The 23,522-nt window shown below is 37.6% G+C and overlaps 1 protein-coding gene and 1 long non-coding RNA gene across 3 annotated transcripts in view; one reads left to right on the top strand and one right to left on the bottom strand.

The window, feature by feature from the left end:
- The window catches only part of MMS22L (MMS22 like, DNA repair protein), a 107,501-nt gene extending 103,380 nt beyond the window's left edge, over positions 1–4,121 (bottom strand). Inside the window, exons 1-3 of the mRNA XM_006187233.3 lie at positions 3,987–4,121; positions 3,214–3,389; positions 2,037–2,162 (exon numbers count right to left, since the gene is read on the bottom strand). Of these exons, the coding sequence (XP_006187295.1) occupies positions 2,037–2,162; positions 3,214–3,374 (287 nt within the window). The 5' untranslated portion in view covers positions 3,375–3,389; positions 3,987–4,121. The remainder of the gene's footprint in view (positions 1–2,036; positions 2,163–3,213; positions 3,390–3,986) is intronic.
- Positions 4,122–4,188: 67 nt separating this feature from the next.
- The window catches only part of LOC106730361, an 857,488-nt gene continuing 838,154 nt past the window's right edge, over positions 4,189–23,522 (top strand). Inside the window, exons 1-2 of one of the 2 annotated variants that reach the window (XR_004321733.1) lie at positions 4,189–4,326; positions 18,287–18,389. This is a non-coding gene — a long non-coding RNA (uncharacterized LOC106730361). The remainder of the gene's footprint in view (positions 4,327–18,286; positions 18,390–23,522) is intronic. The other variant, XR_004321732.1, reaches the window with a different exon arrangement.

Below are 23,522 nucleotides of genomic sequence, written 5' to 3'. Positions count from 1 at the left end.
GCTTATGTCACTAAGTATATTACCCTCACAGTCCATCCATGTTGTTGTAAATGACAGGATTTCATTTTTTAAGGCTGAGTAGTATTCCATTGTGTGTACACACACCAAATTTCTTTATCCCTTCATCCATCGAAGGACACAGGTTTTTTCCATATCCTGACTATTGTAAATAATGCTGCAATGAACAGAGGGGTGAATATATCTTTTCAAATTAGTGTTTTTATGTCCTTTGAATAAATACCCAGAAGTGGAACAGCTGGGTATGGTAGTTCTATTCTTAGTTTTTTGAGGAATCTCCATATTGTTTTCCATAGTGGCTACACCAATTTACATTCCCAACAAGAGTGCAGAAGGGTTTCTTTTCTCCACATCTTCTCCAACATTTGTTGTCTTTTTGACAACAACCATCCTAATAGGTGGGAGGTGATATCTCACTGTAGTTTTGATTTGCATTCCTTTAATAATTAGTCATGTCGAACATCTTTTCATGTGCCTCTTGGCCATCTGCAAGTCTTCCTTGCAAAAACATCTCTTCAGACCCCCTGCCCATTTTTTAATCGGATTTTTGTTGTTGTTGTAGAGCTGTATGAATTCTTCATATATTCTGGATAGCAACCCCTTACGTAGTAACCAAATATATGATTTTCAAATATCTTCTCCATCCACTAGGTTGCCTTTTCATTGTGATGATGGTTTCTTCTGCTGCAAGAAGCTTTTTAGTTTGATGTAGTCCCACTTATTTTTGCTTGTTTCCCTTGCCTTTGGAGTCAGAGCCACAAAAACTTGGCTAAGACTGATGTCAATGAGGTTACTGCCTATAGTTTCTTCTAGAAGTTATATGGTTTCAGGTCTTATATTCAAATCTTTAATCCATTTTCAGTTAATTTTTGTGTATGCTATAAGATGGTGGTCTAGTTTCATTCTTTTACATGTAGCTGCCAGTTTTACCAACACCATTTATTAAAGAGATTGTGCTTTCTCCATTTTATGTTCTTTGCTCCTTTGCTTGTAAATTAATTGTCCATATATCTGTGGGTTTATTTCTGGGCTCTCAATTCTATTCCATTCATCTATGTGTTTGTGTGACAATAACATACTATTTTATTTATTATACCTTTGTAATATAGTTTGAAATCAGAAAGTGTGATGTCTCCAGCTTTGTTCTTCTTTTGCAAGATTGTTTTGGCTATTTTGGATCTTTTGTGGTTCCATATAAATTTTAGAACTATCATGTATACATTCTTAATGGATTCAGGGATAAAAATTAATTTGCCTTTGATAAACAATTCCATTTCAAAATCTAAAATCTGAATTAGGACTGGATTTTAAATAATAATGAAAAATTATCCCAATCTCATTAATTGTGATAAGATAATGTTTATGTTAAAAAAAGTTCATATTTTTAAGAAATGTATATTGAAGCATTTAAGGGTGAGATGACATGATGCCTGGAATTTGCTTAAAAACATGTAAGCCAAAAAAGAAAAGGCCAAAAATAGAGGGAAAGGGAGAGATGAAGGAAATGTAATAAAACCTTGATGTTTATTGTAACTGAGGGGCATTATCACACTATTCTCTCTATATTTGTGTACATTTGAAAATTTTCATTAAAATTTTAAAAATATTGTCCAAGTTAATTAATCACATTTCTATTACACAGTAAAAAAATAGATTTGGGAAGTCTGAGTTCATTCTCTAAAGATTATTGAAAAACTATGGCTATTAAGTAATAAAAGTATTTTATTTTTCTTCCAAAATTATGGTATAGTTCAAAGCCTTAAATATTTGTCTTCAATGCATGATGTCAAATACAGAAGGATAAAAATTCTGAAAATCACTAAAAAACAACTCATCAAAATCATTACTCCATCAAACATTGTTGCTTAACTGTTGTTACTGATAAGATAACCAAGTGAGCAACAAGCACAATCCTACTAGGTGCTTTAGCAATACTGGTATTAGAAACCACCTAGCAATGTGACTTAAAACTGAATAGCATTTACACTCAATGGTAATTTAAAAAACCCAAAACATACCTGAATAGATGAAAAAGAACTCTAGATGAATCCACTAATGCTGTTTCAGTAACCCACTGAACGCCAAATATTTCCACTGTGTCCTCTTCAAAATTAGTTGGTAAAGGATCAAGATTCAAAATTAGTCTGAAATGAAAACTCTGATTTAATCTCATAAAAACTATGCTAAATTCCATACTATAGCACGTCTTTTTTGACATTATATGAATCCATATTACACATGACATGTTAACAATGTTATAAAATCATGAAATGTCTGATACCTTATACTATTGTAGTTAGACTATATTAAGAATTCAATCTTACATTGGGATTAAAAAGTATAACTAAATAGCACTATAACTTGGGGGAAAAAACTGAAAAGGAGTCTAGGGAACATACTTTCATCTGTCTTCAATAGTGGTCTTCAGATGTAAAACTGCACCCTTGAAGGGGACATTTAATTTTTAGAATAGTTGAAAGTTATTCTGAGCCAATGTCTAAAGAAGGACATAATCACGTTCAGTAACTTTTTTTTAAGGTCTCAAAGAAAGTACAACTATAAAAATCAACAAAAATGATTTCCTTTCTGACTGAAATTGCCTCAGCAGGTATTGCCAAGATATTTCAATAATAGGAATTTTACTGCATTATGTATATACGCCTGTTCAAGACAAGAGCGTTGAAGAATAACGTTGCTGTGAACTTATGGGAGTATTTATCAGAAAAGTGAAAAAAAAAAAAAAAGGAAGTCTATAAGACTTCTATATGCATAAATATGCAGAATTAGAAGGCACTGGGGCAACAAAAAAGGTTTATGTCTTACTTAAGAATTACTGAGAAGCTTCAGAATATTAGCTCATGTTTTGGAATATTAGCTCATTTCAAAAAGCCCAGGTGGCTCAGAATTCACTTTATGTAAAAGGTAAAATAGTGCCCAGCTCCCTACCCCAAACGTGAGGCAGCAGTGAGGTAAGAAAACATCAGGTAACGAGGAAGACCTTCCAAAAATCTTTTAGGTATGCTCTAAGCAGGAAACCAACAGAATAGCTTGTAACCGTGTGATATAGTAAGCCAATTTAAATACATTGCTTGATGAACATCAAAGTTTAATTGATTGAAATCATAAATAACATTCCTAAACAGACTGGTAACAAATCTGAATAGGTTAGAGCAAAGTTTTCGATTTTTTACCTACCGCTTAAGGGCTCCGCTGGAAAGGTAGGACTCCCCAGAAAAATGTTTTCCTCCTCTGTGGTCAAAATCACAAGAAAAGCAAGGGGGTTTGCACCACTCTGTCTCCAGCTCCAGCTCCAAGCTGTCGGTCAGGAATGTCGACGCAGAGGCACAGTTATCCATTGTTTACTTCATGTCCTGAAATGTTTGGGGTTCGTTATGATTATCATTAAGGGCTCCAAATAAGTTGTAATGAGATTCCTGGAGGTGGGGCGGGCCGAGAAATTGGAAGTGACCTCAAGAAAGTTCCCCAAACGCCCCCCCCCACACACACACACAAAGGAAAAACCCGAGACGCCAAATCTTCAACAACTCTCCCCACTACCGACTTCCCGAGATCAAGGCCGTCAGAACTTAGAGCGAATGCACCCCCGACTGGCTGTAGCAGGAACTTAAAATCCCCTTTAGTCGGACACCGCAGCCCAGGACAGGGTGGAGAGGAAAGAAATGTTTTCAGGACAGATCCAACTTCAACTCCTGAGCCCGCCTCGACCTGCGGCCTCCACTACGTTACTAAACCGCTCTCAGCCAGTTTCCGGGCACTGTCGGGAACTGTAAGCTCCCTTGCAGACTACGGTAGGGGATCAGAAGGGACCGGCGCAAAACCCTACTCCACCCCGCCGCGGGGCAAGTCCCGCCAGATCCTCACAAGGCAGCGATAGGAACGCCGACCACAGGGCGAGTGGAGCCGGCGTCCTGCGCACCCGGGCGTCCCAGGTTAGCTGCATGTCGTACCTGCTCACACTTTCAGTCCCCGAGATCCGCCCCGGAGATTCCGACCGCAGCCTGCGACTCGGTGGGGTCTAAATCCCACACAGGTGAAATTCCCGCCAAGGCGCGCTCGCGCTCAGGAAGGGCGGGGCTAAGGCGCAGCCCGCCCCCGGAGGTCCGCTCGCGAGGTCTCCGCGGGAACCACCGGCGCTGTGCAAGTTCTCGCGAGAGTCTGTCAGCTGCGCGTTCGCTCGGAAGAGCGACAAGCTTCTTTTTTTTTTTTTTTTTTTTTTTTTTTGTAGTTTTAATTGGTACTTTGGGCCTGAAGGCGGGGGCCTCACTGAGAAAGGAAACTGAGCCTGAGGTGAGCAAGGCTTAGGGATACCGGGGTTGTCCTCAGGCCGGGCTTGAGAAAAGAGCTCTGCCTCAGCGAGTCCGAAGCGAGCGTCTCAGGCTGCGCCACCCCCTCTTACGCGCTAGTCCCGGCAGCTCTTTCGTTGAGGTTGAGGATGCCTGTTCATGGACTGTGGGCAAGGCAGGTGCAAAAAGGAGGCTTTTCTAACGTATGGAAACACTGAGTAGGTCAGATGGTACTTGTTTTCGGTATAAAAACTGTTCCTCTCCCCTCTTTTTTTTCCTCTGCAACATACCTGGACAGTTTTAAGTCGCTTAAACTTGGGCGCTTTTGTAAAGCGTCCATGCAGGGTATTTTTATCTTTTTAAAGTGTTTTTTAACATCTACTCTTCAGAAGACTTTTCAGTCTGAGTCGGAGATAGCACATTTCAGCTTATGACTGTATTCAGTTTCAAGAAAAAACATTAGAATTTCCATTTAAATGTCTTGCTATAATTTGAGTATTCCCCATTGCCCATCCTCCACAATACAGTTTCCTGGGTTTAATTCCTAAATAGTGAACTGTCAGCACTTTTCTCTGTTCAAACCAATACCATATAGTTTCTGATAAATGGAATGAGGTGGGAAAAAACTGTATTTCAACTGCGACCTAGGGCCGCTGTGTTGTATGCTGTCTGTTACGCTCAGCTGTTGTACTGTGAGACCTGATGCTTTGTTGGGGTTCACTACGTCTCATTAATGGTCCATGTGGCGTCTCTAGCATTACACATAGTGTCATCTACAACAATTTCTAGGAAATAGTGCCTAGATATGAGAATGTTGGGCCGTGACACTGAGTTTAGGAGAACTAAGTCAACAGATAGTCGTTGTTCCTTCTTCCTCTACTCAAAACATCCAAATAGGTCCCCTTTTCTTTTTTCAAGCACCTGATGTTGCGTGATCAATTTTGTTGAACCAAGTGAGTGGAATGGAAGAACTAAATGACTTCTCTGTAAATAATTTAAGCTAGTAGTATAACACTTGTTATATCAGCGGCACCCAGAACTAATGAGAGTCATTGTTACCGTTAAGCCTAAATGGTAAGGGAAAAGGGATTACCAGGGCCCAGGGAGACTTACTGCTGTAGGAGACAACCACCTACCCGATAGCCACTTATGGTGCCTTCATGGAAGAGCGTAGACACTGCCAACCTGAACCCAGCAGGGAGAAGCTGGAAGGATTAAGTGCAGGCCGACTTCATTTTATTGTGTTTTGCTTTGTTGTGCTTCCCAGATACTGTGTATTTTACAAATTGAAGGTTTGTGGCAACCCTGCGCCCAAGAAGTCTATAGACGCCATATTTCCTACGGTGTTTGCTCACTTCATGTCTGTGTCACATTTTGGTAATTACCACAATATTTCAAGCTTTTCATTTATTATAGTGATCTATAACCAGTGATCTTTGATGTTACTCTTGTAATTGTTTTAGGGTGCTACGAACTGGACTCATGTAAGACAGTGAACTTAATTGTTGAAATGACAAAAAGGGTTTAGAATATTACATAAACTTAGTTGATAAAGCAGTGACAGGGTTTGAGAGGATTGACTTCAATTTTGAAAGATTTCCTGTGGGTACAAGGCTATCAAACAGCATCACATGCTACAAAGGAATCATTCATGAAAGAGTCACTCGCTATGGCAAACTTCATTGTCTTATTTTAAGAAATTGACACGGCCGCCCCAAACTTCAGAAACCACCACCCGGATCAGTCAGCAGCCATCAACAATGAGGAAAGACCCTCTACCAGCAAATGATCATGACTTGCTGAAGGCTTAGATGATGGTTAGCATTTTTTAGCAATAAACTATTTTTTAATTAAGGTATGTACCTTTTTTAGACCTAGTGCTACTGTACATTTAACAGATTACAGTATAGTGTAAACATAACTTTTATTTGCACTGAGAAACCAGAAAATTTGTGTCTCACTTTATTATAATATTTGCTTTACTATGGTGGTCTGGAACAAACCCACAATATCTCTGAGGTAACCTATACCCAAACCTCTTTCCCTCCACAGTCCAATGTCTAACTGGTGTCTTTCATTGCTAAAACCAACCTAAAAGCAGAGGGCAAAGATGTAACCTCTAAAGTTCAGGCTCATTGGGTATCATTCAGGCTGAAGAAAGATAGCGAATCTGACAGAAATGGAGACAATTTTATCAAGAAGCACAATAGTAAGTGTATATATGTATCACATAACAGACCTTCAATTTACATAAAGAACAAAATACTATCACTTATGGAAGAAATATTCAAGTCAATAATTATGGAGACCTCAGCACTCCTCTTTCTGTGATTGGTGGACTAAGTAGACAGAAAATTTGTATAGATAAGAAGACTTGAACAGCATTACCAACCAACTTGATGTAATTGACATTTATAGGTGATTCAATCTAGCAATATCAGAATAAACTCAACAAGTGCACGTGGAACATTCACTAAGACCATATTTTGAGCCATAAAATAAATTTTATCAACTTTTAAGGATTGAAATCATTAAAAATTAGAATATATTTTAGAAAAATAGAAATAGATAAATTCCTTGAAAGATACCAACTACTAAAGCTTACGAAAGGAGAAAAATATAACTCAACTATCTCTATATTCATCTTAATAATTTTAATCCTTAGTTTAAAAACTCTCTCACACACACACATCACACACTTCTTCCAAGAAAACTCCAGGACCAGATGGTTTTACTATTGAATTCTCCCAAACATTTAAGGAAGGAATAATACAAATTCTATACTAACTCTTAAAGAAATTAGAAGAGGATGGAATACTTCAAAACTCATTTAATTAGGCCAGTATTACACTGATTTAAAAAAATGACAAGGACAAGAATAGGAAAGTACAATATCATGCACAAAGAGGCAGAAATTTTGCCAAGTAAAATCTAGCAGTACATAAAAAAGATGACATATGCTAAAAAAAAAATCAAGTTCATCTTGGGAATGCAAGTTTGGTTTAGATTTCAAAACACAATTAGGGTACTTCATTATATCAAAAGACTGTAAAAAGAAAAATCACTGTCATCTCAATATGAAAATAAAAGTCACTTGAAAAATTCAACATCCAGTCACAATAAAAATTTTCAGAAAAGTAGGAATAGAGGAAAGTTTCCCTAAACTGATAAATGGCAACCGTGAGAAACCTACTGTTAATATTATGAAAATGAATGCGTTCTTCCTAAGATTGAGGACTAGACAAGGATGTCTGTTTTCTCTGCTTCAATGTAACATTGTGCTGGAGGTAACTAACCAATACAGCAAAGTATGAGAAAGAAAGAAAAGTCACACAGATTGGAAATGAGGTAGGAAAACTAGTCATCATTCTCAGGTGACATAAATAGTCATTTATGTAGAAAATCCTTAAAATGTACAAAAACAACTACTAGAACTAATAATGAATTCAGCAAGGTGGCACAAGTTTCAATGTTACTATACAAAATGAATTGTATTTTTATAAACAAGCAGTGAACATTTAGACATTGAATATTAGAGAACAATACCATTTTAATGGCATCAAACGTACATAGAGATAAATTTAACAAAATATGCACCAGATTTTGTATGCTGAGGAGTAAGAAGTATTTCTGAGAGAAGTTCAAGTATACCCAATTAAATAGACATAGAAGATACAGATGTTCTTCCAACATCTGTCTACAAATTCAGTTGAATGCTAATCAAAATCTCAGTGGTCTTTTCTTTATAGAAATTCACTTATGCTTTCAAAAATAGATGGGGAAATGAAAAGCATCTAGAAACAATTTTGAATAAGAATAGTAGTGGAAAATTCACAGTACTTGATTTCAGGACTTACTATAAAGCTACAATAATCAAAACTATGTGGTATTGGTCTAAGGACACATAGTCGATGGAACAGAATAGAATCCAAGAATAGACCCCTATAGATATGGTCAGTTGATTTTGGGGAAAGATAATTCAATGGTGAAAAGACAATTTTCAACAAATGGTGGTAAAACTATTGGATATGATACACTAAACGATGAAGTTTGATCTTTACTTTGTACTGTTTACAACATTTAACTCAATGTGGATCATAGTCCTAAATCTAAAAGCTAAAATAAAAATTTAGATATTCAGAGGGCTAGTAAACAGGAAAATGGCAGCAAAGAAAGGCAAGAAGTAAAGCCATTTCTCTGGAGAAAACTCAACTGTGTACAGTATGGTGTGGTATCTGTCACAAAAGCCAAGAGATTTTCATAAAAGAATGGGAAATCTATATCAAATGCTGCTGATAAATGGAATTCTAAGAGAAAACAAATTAACCATTGAATTTGGCAAGGTCATTACTGATGTTGATGAAAGCCATTTTAGTTGAGTAGTGGTTGGGGAAAATGTTAGACTGGAGTGAGTTGGATAGAAAATGGGAGGTGAGTCAGCAAATATAGAAGCTTTACCCAGGAATTTAATTTAAAATAAAACAGAAAATTAGGGCAAGAGGGAGATGTGGGGATCAGGAGATGAGGTTTTAAAGATAGGCAGTATTAGAACATGTGTGTGAGGTTATAGCAATCAAGTATAAAGGGAAAAGTTGATGATGCTGAAGAGGAAGGGAATGATTACAGGACTGCGGGCATTAAGACAAGGGGGAATTGTATTCACCACGCAGATGACATATTGACCTCTAATAGGATCAAGGACAATTTTTCATTAACAGGAGTAATGCGAGATATACAGCTAAAGAAGGTGAAGTTGATGAAATGGGTAGTTGAAAGTTGAAGTAGCTTTTGTTCTATTGAACTCATTTATATATCACACTGAAGTTATATGTGTATGATTACAAGGAGATTATACACCAAAAAGTTACTAGTTAAAATTTGGAAGGTGGAAATGAAGGCACACTTTAGGGGCAAAAAAACTCTATACATGTTTTTATTGTTTGAATATTAGAAATGACCAAACCAATCTAAGGTGGAAAGAAGAATCATCCTGATTTTTAGTTGGTGTCAGATTCCACAGACTGCAGATTATTTACACCTGATTTCTAGTGGCAGTGGAAACTTTGGGTGGTTATCTGTTCAGTTCACCACGACCTTCATTCCTTAAGAATCTTTTTGCCCCTATCCTTCCCCCTACACATTCTAGAAAGTCATCCTTTTGGCAACCATGTGTATGGTAAAAGACTGCCTCTCTGGTCAGCCAAAGGATTGTCTCTAATGGATTTGTAATGGGAACTGAAAAGGGCTAGCTTATTCTGTCCTGGGCTCTTGATCTGCGGTGATTCTGATTCAGGAGCTGTGGGACAACCACCTTCCACCACATACAGAAATAATTAGAGATAGCCAGATAACAGAGAGAAGAGAAAAAAGCCTAGAAGAGTACAAATCAAAGACCCTGTGGCCAAAGAAAGGGAAGAGAATTAAACATAATGAGAATGAGGCTGGGAATAAGCAAAAAATAAACTGAGAGAAGAGCTGAGTTGTTTTTAAAGGCTTTTAAATTTCCTAGTTCTGATAACTTTTGTGACCTATCGATGCTCTTACCCTTTTATTCAAGAATACAATTATGTATCATTATAATTATCTCATTTTCCTTAAACTATCATAATTAATACACTAGATTTCTCTCTCTAAATAGAAAAGCGGCATCACAGGAAAACTGTGGCTTAGTCATTTTGAAAAGATTTACTTATCAGCTTGAAAAGAAAGAGATGGCTGAGACTGTGCATATGTGAAACAGCTCTAGGAAGGCATAATTCAGTGTGCTAACACCAGGGCCAGATCTTATCTTTAATGGGTAGAATGACTAGAGTGAGGTTGGGTAGGAGTGGGAGCATGTGGGCTGATTAGGAAAAAACTTTCAAAAAATTCTGGAATTAATAATTGGCCCAGAAAAAAATTACATACATTCATTAGTTCAACAAATATTTTTTGAGCAACTGCTAAAAGCCAAGTATTGTTATAAGTGCTGGAGATAGAGCATAAGGCCTACTGCTGAAGTTCTAATGGGGGCCAGGGTGGGCAATAACAAATAAAAATATGGATGAATGCTATTAAAAACATAAAGCAAAGGCAGGATTTAGAGAATGCCTGGGCAGGTATGCTGTTTTATATAGGGAGGCCTAACTCATAAAGTGACATTTAAAGCTGAGATCTGACTGAAGTGAGGGAGCAATCCAGGTTGATCTCTGGGAGCATATTCTCATGTGTTTGAGCAAGAGCAAGATTTCCCATGAAAAGTAAGAAAGGAAAGTGGTAAATGCTTGAGTCTTGGAGCGGATGTGAAGTGGGGAGGACCAAGTCCTGGCCATAAGGACTCTGGCTTTTACTCTGAGTGCTGTGGGAAACCATTGGAGTGTTTGAGCAGAGGAATAAAACAACTCAAGTCTTAACAGATCACTTCAACTGCAATGGGGAGAATAAACTATTTGGGCAAGTCTAGGAACAGGGAGACCAACAGTATACTCTTAGAATGCTCCAGGTGAGAGAATTTAGTAACTCAGACTGACATAGAAGTGGTGAGATATAACTGAGATACGCTTGAAGGTGGTGCTGGCAGGATGGGCTGATGTGACAGTTGTGAGTTGTGTAAGAGAAGAGTTTCCATTTTTGTTTGATTAAGTTTTGGCTTAAACAACTAGGTGACTAAAGATGTCATTGATGAAATGAGGAGTCACAAAGAAGATGCCTATCTGTAACTAACAAATGCCACTTGGAAGATACCAGGCACTATTGGAAGACGTGCTTTAAACATATTAGCTCATTTAAGCAACTCTGGGAGATAAAGTAATAATGTTGTACCCATGTTGCAGTTGAGGAAACTGAGGCACGGAGAAGCTATGTATCCTCTGCCTAACTATGACAAAGGAAATTTAGGATCTGAATTTAGAGAGCCTTGCTCCAGAATCTGTTCTGGAATCTATCCAAATGAATACATTCAGCAAGCAGTTGGATACAAAGTTGGCTTCAGTTCAGAGTGGGGGTCAGATCTAGGTAGAATTATACATTTAAGAGCTGGCATATTGATGGTATTTGAAGCCATTAATTTAGTTGAGATAATTTAGGGAAAGAGTATAGATGAGGAAGATAATAAGTTCAAGGGCTAAGCTCTTGGGCATTTCATCATTTAGAACTCAGGGATGAGAGGAAGCTCCATTAAAGAACACAGAGGAGTAGAATAGCTACTGGAATGGGAGAAAAACCAGGAGAGCGTAGTATCTCTGAAACCAAGCTTAGAAAGTGTTTCAAGGAGGATGGTCAGCTCTGCCAAATACTGCTGGTAGCTTGAAAGAATGAAGTCTGAGAATAGACTACCAATAGATTTGGCAAAATGAAGGTCATTGGTGTCTAAGCATCTTCAGGGGAATGATGAGGAGAGATGCTCTAGGGAGTGGATCAAGAGGGGGGCAAGAGGAGGGGAAATGGAGATCACAACTTGGACAACCTTTGAGGATTTTTTTTTAAATAAAGGGGAGCAAAACTAAATTCTCTTTTTCTTCTCTCCCCTTGTCTCCCCTCTCATTCCTCCATACTGTGACAGCCCATCATTACCAAAATGGTGAGTGCCAGAGAAATTGTGTTCGGGGCCTTACAAATCAGAATTCTCAGAAAGATACTCGACCAACAGCCAATTGTACACCTATTTTTGTCTCTGCCTTTTTCTGGTTCATGGGCCAGTTATCTATCAAGCACCTGACCTTACTAACCCAGGTGACCCCCTCAACCTCAACCCCTTCATAGCCTCCTCAAACTCCCAAACTGGCCCAGGTATGTGTTTTATAATTATAGCATCCTGCACTTAGTTTTATGAAACTTACAGCAGTTTCGATGATTATTTTATTTATGCTTATCTTCTCTGTTAGACTGTGCCAAGAGAATAGACTCTGGAGTCTGAATGCCCAGATTCAAATCCTATTCACATACACTAGTTGGGTGACCTTAGGCAAGTAACTTAGCTATTCTGAGGCACTATTTCCTCATCTGTAAAATTGGGGTTAAAGTAGCTTCCATCTCATGTAATTCTGTGATGCTAATACTACATGTAAAGGTAACTGGCACTCAATAAATTTTAAAATCATTGTAATTATATTTAAGTGGAAAATATGTGTTTTAAAATATACACCTAAAAAAAACCCCATAACTAATTTCTTTCTTTCCACATAAACTATTCCGTCTTTTCATCCCAGCTTGACCTTCCTGTTTCAGATACTAAGCAAATTTCTTCGTTTCTTCCTTCCTTCCTTCCTTCTTTCCTTCCTTCCTTCCTTCCTTCCCTCCTTCCTTCCTTCCCTCCTTTCTTTCTTTTTTAATACCTGATTGCAAAACCCATTATCTTGAAATTACCAACTGATACGTTTTTGTTTTTGTTTTAATGGAAATGGTCTAAAATGTTAGAAGAAATCTCACCATTATTTTCTTTCCACAACATAGAAGCAACTTTCTCATTGTTCTGGAATGTCTACTGAGTTAAGAGGCACTGACTGATCTACTGCGTCACAACAAGCCACCTCTAAATTTGTTAATGTCTTAACCAAATGATTAATTATGGTTTATTATAGTTTTATGGGTAAATTGGGATCATCTGAGTAGTTATTGTTTGGTTTCTCTCATACTGTTTCAGGCAAATAGATGCTGGGGCTATAGCCATCTGTAGGCTTGAATGTACTGGATGTCAAATGTGGTTTCTTAACTCACATTTATTGATTCTGTCAGCTAGACTGGGCAGAACAGCCTGGGATGACTGGACCCCCCCCCCCCCAATCTCTCTCTGTCTCTCATTGATTCTTCCTGTCTCCTCCCTCTATAAGCTTCCCCATTTGGTGGCTTGGGGTTTCCAATAGAATGGAGATCTCAGTGTATTCAGACTTCTTACCCAGTGGCTATCTTTCCCAGAACAGGCAATGCAAGAGACTTAGGTGAAAACTACAAGACTTCTTAGGGCCTTGTCTCAGAGGTCACACAGTGTCACTTTTGCTGCACTCTGTTAGTCAAAAGCAAGTCATACGGCCAGCCCAGATTCAGGTGGAGGGGAACACACAAAAGTATGAATTCTGAGAGGCATGGTTCACTGGGGGTCATCTTTGAGGACAAGCTACCACCTATAAACATCAGCCTATAAACGTACTCAACAAAATCACAAAGCGCCTTTCTCTCAGAGGCTTATAGTATAGTATAGGGCAAGATTTCTTCACTTTGGCCCATCTGGCTTTTTAATAAATTAAATACATTTGATTTTTTAGAACAGTTTTAGATTTACAGAAACATTGCAAAGATAGTAAGTACAGAGTTCTGTATACCTACACCTACTTTCCCCAATTATTAACATTTTACATTAAGGTGGTATATTTATTACAATTAATACACCCATCAATTGATACATTACTAGTAACTAAATTCCATACTCTATGCAGACTTCTTTAATTTTTACCTAAAGTTCTTTTTCTGTTCAAGGATCCCATCCAGGATACCACCATACATTTATTTGCATATATATATTTATTGAAATACAGTCAGTTTCTGGTGTGCAGCATAGTGCTTCAGTCATACATGAGCAAACATATATTTGTTTTCATATTCTTTTTCACCATAAATTAACTACAAGATATCCAGTATAGTTCCCTGTGCTATACAGTATGAACTTATTGTTTATCTATTTTATATATATATTAGTATCTGTAAATCTCAAACTCCCAATTTATCTCTTCCCATTCCCTTTCCCCCCTGGTAACCATAAGTTTGTTTTCTATATTTGTGAATCTGTTTCTGTTTTGTAAATAAATTCATTTGTCTTTCTTTTTTTTTTTTTTTTTTTAGATTCTACATATAAATGATATCATATGGAATTTTTCTTTCTCTTTCTGGCTTCCTTCACTTGACCCATCTATGTTGCTGCAAATGGCATTATTTTATTATCTTCATGGCTGAATAGTATTCTATTGTATAAATACCACAGCTTCTTTATCCAATCATCTGTCGATGGACATTTAGATTGTTTCCATGTCGTGGCTATTGTAAATAGTGCTGCTATGTACATTGTGGTGCATGCATCTTTTTGAATTGAGGTTCCCTCTGGATATATGCCCAGGAGTAGGATTGCTGGATCATATGGTAAGTCTATTTTTAATCTTTTGAGGAATCTCCATACTGTTTTACTTAATGGCTGCACCAAACTACATTCCCACCAACAGTGTAGGAGGGTTCCCTTTTCTCCACACCCTCTCCAGCATTTATCATTTGTGAACTTTTGAATGATGGCCATTTTGGCTGGTGTGAGGTGATACCTCATTGTAGTTTTGATTTGCATTTCTCTGATAATTAGTGATATTGAGCATTTTTTCATGTGCCTATTGGTCATTTGTATGTCTTCATTGGAGAATTGCTTGTTTAGATCTTCTGCCCATTTTTGGATTGGGTTGTTTTTATTTTTTTTTTATTATTAAGTTGTATGAGCTGCTTATATATTCTGGAAATTAAGTTCTTGTCATCCTCATCTTTTGCAAATATTGTCTCCCATTCTGTAGGTTGTCTTTTTGTTTTGCTTATGGTTTCCTTTGTTGTGCAAAAGCTTACAAATTTAATTAGGTCCCATTTGTTTATTTTTGCTTTGATTTCTATTGCCTGGATAGATGGCCCTAGGAGAACATTGCTGAGATTTATGTCATGTAATGTTTTGCCTATGTTTTCTTTTAAGAGGTTTATAGTGTCTTGTTTTATATTTAAGTCTTTAAGCCATTTTCAGTTTATTTTTGTATATGGTATAGGGGAGTATTTTAACTTCATTGATTTACATGCAGCTGTCCAGTTTTCACACCACCATTTGTTGAAGAGACTGTCTTTACTCCTTTGTATGTTCTTGCCTCCTTTGTCAAAGATTAATTGACCAAAACTTTGTGGGTTTATTTCTGGGCTCTCTGTTCTGGTCCATTGGTCCATATGTCTATTTTTGCACCAATACCATGCTATTTTGATTACTGTAGCTCTGTAGTATTGTCTGAAGTCTAGGAGGGTTATTCCTCCAGCTTCATTCTTTTTCTTCAGTATTGCTTTGGCAATTCTGGGTCTTTTGTGATTCTATATAAATTTTAGGATTATTTGTTTTAATTCTATGAAAAATGTCCTGGGTAATTTATAGGGATCACATTAAATCTGTAGATTGCTTTGGGTAATATGGCCATTTTAATATTAATTCTTCCAATCCAAGAACATAAGATATCTTTCCATTTCTTCGAGTCATCTTTAACTTCCTTTGTCAATGTCTTGTAGTTCTCTGCGTATAAGCCACCATATATTTAGTGTTTATATCTTTTTAGGCTCTTCTTAGTTTTGACAGTTTTCCCAACTTTTCCTATTTTTGATGGCCTTGACAGTTTTGAGGAGTCTTGGTCAGGTGTTTTGTAGAATGTCTCTCTATTGGAATTTGTCTGATTTTTTCCCCATAATTAGACTGGGGTTAGGGCACAAACATACACTATGTTTGATGTTAACCTTGACCACCTGGCTGAAGTAGTGTTATGTCAGATTTCTCCTTTATAAAGTTACTCTCTTGAGTCCTGCCTCTCCACTCCCAAATATGGAAGTTACTGTGAGAGTCCCACACTTAAGGAGTGGGGAGTTATGCTGCATCTCCTGGAGGGAGGATTATTTATATAAATGATTTGGGATTCTTCTGTGAAGAAGATTTGTCTCTTCTCTCACTTAATTATTTTTCAATAATTTGTTTATATCAGTATGGACTTGCAGATATTTATATCATAGTTTAGGTTAAACCCAATACTATTTTGTGTATTTATTGCTCAAACAGTTCCAACTTTTGCCCTTGGGAGATCTTTCAGATTGTTCTTGTGTCTCTTTGATATACCCGTATCAATTTTTTTTGTAGTTTTTGTTGTTTTTTGAGTACTTCTTGCTTTCTATCACTACAAGCTGCTCTAGGATCACCTTATATATTTCTTGCCCCTGACCTAGAATCTGACTTTTGTCTAAGGACCCCTAGTTCCTTTTATTAGAAACCAAGATCTGGGTGCTAGCTGTGCTCATTACTACAGTGTAGATGTTGTGGGCCTGATAATTCTTTGTTGTTGGGACCTGTTCTGTGTATTGTAGCATGTTTAACACCATCCCTGGCCTCTATGTATTAGATGCCAACAGCAACCCTCCTGAGTTGTGAAAATCAATAATGTCTCTAGACATTATCAAATGTCTCCTGAGGGCACAATGTCTCCTGGTTAAGGACTGTTAAAGAGACAGACCTGCTGAAAATGACAAGGATATAATGTAATGGGGAACAGTGGGAGACTTGCAGAAGAAGCCTCTGAGCCTGTTTGCAGGTATTGGGAAAGGATTCATAGAGGAGGTGCCATCTGAACTGACAATAGGTTTGATATTTTTTGAGCCATTATCATGAGTCAGGCAAAAGATGTTTAATTTTTTTTTCTTTTATCACAAACTTAAAAAACAGTTACTTCACAGGTGAAGAAACTAGAGTTCAAAGGGACAAAGTAACTTGCTTAGAGTGCCTGAGCTTGTCTTGAAGGATCCAGTTAACCATGTGCATGGAGAGCTTTGAGGGCATTGACATCTCCTCACACTGCTCAAATCCAGACTATCTGAACCTCTCCTTTGTTTATAACAGTGCAATACCATCTCATTTTTAATTTTTTTTCCATTGAATTCTGACTTCTTGAGAAGAGAAATGATTCAGTGCTTGCCATGTTTTAGGTGGACCAGTAAACATTAGTCCATTCCATGAAATTTCCCAGTCACATTACAAAATCAACTCATGCTTCCTTCTGGTCAAACTGCTATCAGCCAGTATCTCTGGTGGAGGGCTCACTGCCCAGCACTCCAGCCAATCTCCTGTAGTCTTGGTCACTCCACCTCCTTATTGTTTTACTCCCAGCACCTCAAAAGGAGTAGTTGGCTGGTGTCAATGACAACCTCAAACTGATTATAGTCAGTAGCACTTTGCCATGGGTGAGAGCTGCAAAGGTATTCTCTAAGGAAGGCAAAAAACATTCTATACCTCTGTTATTAAAATGCAGAATGTGTTCCTACTGGTTTCTACATGTAATGTCAGTTATCTACTTTTGACAATTCCTTTTTCCCATATGATCCTTCTATCATTTAAGGATAGGTTTTACACAGACCACAGAAGGCTTTTAAATTCTTCACATTCTTATCCCAATTTCCTTTTCTTTCTTTCTTTCTTTCTTTTTTTTCCTCCCTGGAGGTAGGGAGGTTTTCTTGTTTATTAAACAAAACAGGGAAAAAAATTCCCTGGTTTTTGTTTTGTTTTGTTCTTATTGTTTTTGTGCCTTTTCTTTTCCCTACAACTTCTGAATCTGCTATTTGCAGTTGCTATGAAATTTTAAATCTATTGAATTAGAAGTTTTTCTCTCTCTGGTTTCAAGACTCACTTTCCTTCTTCCTTTCCTTTGCTAAAATTCTGGTCTAATTAAAAAAACAGTAGATCATAGTTAAATAAAACTGTACCCAGGATAACCCTAATTTCCATATGCAGATTTATCTGCACTGACAGCATCCCCCCCCTTACACACACACTCTCTCGCTCTCTCATTCTCCTTTCCCTCCTCTCCATCTCCCTATTGCATTGTGTCTGACTGATTTTCAGAGCACCTTCGCTGTTTCCCCCTTCTCATTCCCTTTCTGTAAAATATCTAGACAGGAAGGAGGTGGCTGCAGAGGCTGAACAAACAATCTCATATTCTGCCTGCAATGTCATCGTTTCTTTCCCCCATTTTAGGGGGCTGAAGTTGTCCAGGAAGGGGATGCAGAGGAGCTGAAAGGAAGGGGGGAGCTCTCCAGAGGCAGCTGCGGTCAGGGGCAGGGACCGCCGCCAGATGTGCCTGCCTCTCTGGGCTTTGATGCGAAAGGGGCAGCAGGAGGAAATATTGGGAGACAAAAGCCCCGGTTTAAATGATCATTTTCTTTATTTAACATGGCAGCAGACACTCTCTGCGTAGGATCATCATGCCGAGCATAAACTGGACTTTCCCACTTGCGTGGCAGGAGTGAGACAGATCACTGTGTGCTAAATGAGCATCTGAGGTAAGACCCACTCTTACAGATACTTAATGTTTTCCTATCAATTAATTTTCTTAAATATATGTTTCAGCCTCAATCACAAACAGTATAGTGGGGGCAAATCTTTGTTAATTTGCATTTAAGGATCTAAGAAAAAGCAGAGATATAATGTGTTCAACTCAATTTGAGGAGGTTAGTTACTTTGTCAATTCCATGTGTGCTTTTTTTTTTTTTTTTTAGAAAAAAAATATTTGGTTCAAGAATAGACTAGTGTCACCATAATCAACCAGTGGTGATAATACTGATGTTCAGACTCTTAAAAAAACTTTGCAAAAAGACAGTGAGCTACAGATGCATGTGCTGTATTTTTAGCTTACCTACAAATATTAGAACTCTTATTAAAATGATAGGGTTTTTTTTTTTTAGCAGAGAAGGAATGAATGCTGCATAATTAAGTACAGTATTTAATTTGGCTGTTGTGAAGCAAAAGAATAAGGTAATAATTTTTATTGTACTAATCAGTCTCAAGATGTTCTCTGTGTTAATTGGGTTAAAAAAATTGCAGTACTTATTAGAAATTCTAATTTCACAATGCAGCACTGACAATAAGCTCAGCCAGTGAATTATTCACATCTTTAATTTGCTCACTTAATGACAGTGTTCTGTAATCAGAGTGCAGAGACTGCTGCCTATGCATTATGTATGATGCTCAGGACTTAAATGCAGGACATTATGAAGCTCTCAGTGGTTCAGTAATTAGTTTTCCACAAGACAGGATTTAGATATTCACAGATAAAAGTCCACAGTTGGATAATGCTAAGGTTGCAACACAAAATGACAAAGGAAAGGAAGCTCAAAGTTTAGACTGAAACTTTGTCTCTCAGGCCTTATCCACCGTGGAAACAGAATCAAGCCACCTGAAATAGTTGCCCAGCTCTGATCACATGTTTGAAAACTGTTTTTGAACAAAGTTGTAGCAGGCAAGGCATTTGAACAATTTCAGTGGACCAGAGGGGAAAGATAAAACCTTTTTAATTAGTGTTCACAGAAGCCCTGCAATATATTCTCCTAATAAGTCGGTAGTATGCATAGCAGGCATTTTCAATGTGCTTTGTAACTTAGTTAGTGCAAATGCAAATCAGGTTACAATAGTGTTTGGCTGTAATTGTGTTTGTAAAAGGGTTACATGCCCAAATGGAGATTGAGCTTGCTCATGGTTTTGTTCCAATTGCTTCTGAGGGGAGGTTTGAAAACCAAATGAGATATTAAGTGAATTTGGGCATGAAAGGAAGTAGATCTGAATTGTCAGTGCGACTTTGGAATTTCTTACACTTGTCGGTTTAGAGTTGTCAGTTTTTCTTTAGTGATTCTGTCATAATTGTTCTGCCATAAATTATATAACCTTATTGGTTATCCAGAAACATTAGCAAAACTTCAAAAATGTGTACTAACTTTGGGAAAACATTTCATAGTATTAATTCCAAAGTTTAATGACTAAATTGAAGTCTCTAAATACAATGTGTGTGTGTGTGTGTGTGTGTGTGTGTGTGTGTGTTTTCTTTTTTAAGAACATGCTGTTTGGGGGTATTTTTGAAGATTTAATTGATTTTTATTAATAAGTTCTCATTGCTTTATCATTTATCAGTCTCAGATTTGTGCTCATTTCTAAAACCCTAGTGTTAGGATCCTTAATAAAAATTAGTATCCAAAATTGGAAAGCACAGTAATACTTTTATAGATTAGAACTTTTTTTCTAAAGAAAGTTGAGTTGAGAAATCTATAGGCAAATGTCACATTTAGTGAATGAATGAACTAGCCAAATTAAAAAAAAATTATATTTCATCAAATTTGAAAAACTTTAAATTAAGTAAAGTCACACCTCTAAATTTGACTTCTAACTTCTAGAACTGAAAAGTTACTTTAACAAAATGAAAAAGGTTGTCTTATATGTTTAGGAAGCTGTTGCCTTTGTGATACTGAGAACATAGTTTTTGGGAAAGGACACTTGGTTGGAAGAGGCATTAGAATACTGGGCAGCTGAGCAGGGGACTTGGCTTTGACTTGGGTTTGGATCCAGCATAATTTGTGACAGTCAGATGGTGGTAGTGGTGCTGGTGGGAGCTCAAAGAAACGGTTGGGAATTAGAAAACTTGTTAACTAGTCTCATTTCTGCCACAAACCAACTATGTGACTTTGAGCACTTAAAATCACTTTCCATTTCCTCAACTGTCAGACAGGAACAACAAACTTTTCTAGGCTTTAGAAAAAACAACTGTAGAGTTGTTATGGGGATAAATGAGGTAGATGGAGTGAAAGTTTTTCTGAAAATTTAAAAGCACTAGCCAAAAATAAGTTATATTAAGGATTAGCATAAAACTAAATGTGTTTCTTTGAACTGTACTATTTATTATGGAAGAGATTCTAATCCGGATTTGCAACACTATAATGCAAAAATGTGAAAATATTGTCAAGTAAGTCTATTTAGATTTAGTTTAATGAAAATAAGCCATGAAAAATTTCCTTCTTAGGTATTTGGGGAAGAATAAGAGAGCTCTGAGAGTTCATATACATCATTGTGGTGTCACTACTCCAAAAAGGTTAGCAATCCTCTTGCTTTAGACAATTCTTTCACCCATCACTTTCGAGAACTTACATATTAATACTCTAAGATGTCTTATGACTGGAATATCTGCCAGTCACTAAGATTTAAATCATTCTTCCCTTGATTATGCGAGTTAAATTGAAATCATTTATACCACCAGAATTTTGGAGCTCTTTTACTCACCAAAAATCAATCAATCAAAAATTGATTATCCTGTTAATTTTTTCTTTCATCATCTGTTGAGCACTTACAGTGCTATCAAAAATAACATGCCATCTCTCCCTTATTCTTATGAGGCAGTTATTTCTGTATTCCAGATGACAGACTGAAGCACAATGAAGTTAAGTAACTTAAAAATACCACAGGCAGTGAGGGGTAGAGTTGAAATTGAACCAGCTCTGAGTCCTGAGGTCTCAACCAATAGACTGTATAGTCAGTTCCTAAGGCCCTGTGATAATTGCTGAGGTAAGATAATTGATTGAGACTCCTGCTTTCAAACTGCTCACAGTGGTAATACTTGAATTTCTCCTACTTGCTCAGTATGAGAACCTGCTTCTCATAATGTGGTCTACAGACCAGCAGCGTGGTGTCATCTGGAACCAGGCCTAGGTGCTTCACAAATTTTGATCTGGCTTTTAAATCACCTGGGGATCTGGTGAAAATGCAGATGCCCATTCAGTAGCCCTGGGATGGGGCCCAAGATGCTTTTCTAATAAATTTCCAGGTGATGCAGTGTTACTGTTTGGAGAAGCCTCTATTTGGTGAGTTCTGGAATTACTCTCATTTCCCCAAGTTTGGTACCCAGCATGTCAAAGGTAGGCCATGTGTACCAGATTCTTTACTGAGTCCTACTCTTTCTCCAATTCTGATGTTTTTTGGGACCATATAGAATAGCTTCCACCTTGGTTTCCTGACTTCAGCCCTCTTGTGCCCTGAGTCTCAGCCTACATAGCTGTGGTGCTGGCTACCTGCTTAGCTCTGGCTTACACCTTTTCCTACAGGTCTGATCCCATACTCCTAGTCACTAGCATTGACTGACATATCTCTGTTGTGGCATCAGCCTGGTTGAAGATCTTCATTCCCTTTTCTGTGTCAGAATCACCTGTGAAGCTTATTAAATACCTGCAAGCCCTTCAGCACCACTCACATGGATTCTGATGCAGTAAGCCTGGAGTGAGCCTTGGGAATTTTTTTTTTAATCTTTCACAAAGTGTCATAGCTGATCTGATGGGCAGCATAAATGAAAACACCATCCCAGGGTGCCCCTGCTGTGCCCTGATCTGAAGGGGATTCTTTAGAAACTGATACTGGCATAGCTTGGGTTTAAGTTTGCCATCCACTAGGAACATTTTGTCTATGCCTCTATGTTAGCAGTGGGAGCACAACACAGGAAAAATTTAAAACTTTGCTGAGCTGGTTTCAGGAAGGCTTTGCTGAGTGATTGACATTTGAATTGGCTAGCCAATGAAGGAATAGGCCTTTTTTTTTCCAAGCCAAAGGAATAGCATATACAAAGCCAGAGAGATAAAAATGAGAAAGTAATCTTTAATCTGAGACACCCATTTTGACAAAAGTATTTAACACACAGAAAGGAGGAGTAGGAGACAAAATTATAAAAGTAGGTAGCCTCACTTTTAGGATCTTATGTTTTAAACCAAAGAGTTTACACTTCACTCTACAGACAGAATTACCAGAGGTTTAAGATGGAAAGCAAGGTGATCAGATGTGTGTTTTGGAAAAATAATCTTGGTATTGAGACATACGAATTTAGTGGGGCAAAATTGAAGATAAAGAGACAAGTTAGGTACCTGCCGTATTAGTGTGAGATGGGCCCTAACCTAACTTCTTCTATCTCAGACACTGATGATGTTTCTTTATCACCTATCACACTTATATTTTATAATAACCACTTGCAGTTTAGATCTGATAAATGGCATGGCCTTGAGAATTCAGAGAACTCAGTGCTTTTATGAGCCATCACTGGTTCTTCCTTCTCCTGATTATTTTACCTTATAATGTTGAGACAGTTTGCTTTAGGGTTCTTCCCTTGGGAGCTGCTTAGAGCTTTTAGGTAGTTATTTGCTAGCAAAATCTACATTGGCCTATGAGAAACTTGAAACCAGTTCATGAGCAGGAATAGGAATGCCAATGGTTGGGAGAATTGTGTTTGGGTCTCTTGAATGCACTGCTATTGCCCAAGCTCTGGAGAGAGACTTTGCATAATCCATTAGCCTTGACCTAGCTTGATTTTTTTTTTATGTCCTGCTTCTAAATTTGTCCCTCTTACAGTGACTCTCAGATGTGCTTAGACATTTCACTCAGTTTTTGACCCACTTTAGTACTTCTTTGTTCTTGGCTAAACTCTCTTCCTTGATTCTAATCTATATGTGTTTATGTGACAGGCTGAGTATGGTCCCCCTAAAGATAATGGCCCCCCAAAGATAATTCCCAGAATCTGTGAATATATTACCAGGCATGGCAAAAGGGACTAAGCAGATGTGATTAAAAATCTTGAGATGGGGAGATTATCCTAGATTATCTTTGTATTTATATAT

This window comes from Camelus ferus, chromosome 8 (genome assembly GCF_009834535.1).
Source record: "Camelus ferus isolate YT-003-E chromosome 8, BCGSAC_Cfer_1.0, whole genome shotgun sequence".
NCBI classification, from domain to species: domain Eukaryota; kingdom Metazoa; phylum Chordata; class Mammalia; order Artiodactyla; family Camelidae; genus Camelus; species Camelus ferus.
This window is presented reverse-complemented; position numbering and strand designations above follow the sequence as displayed.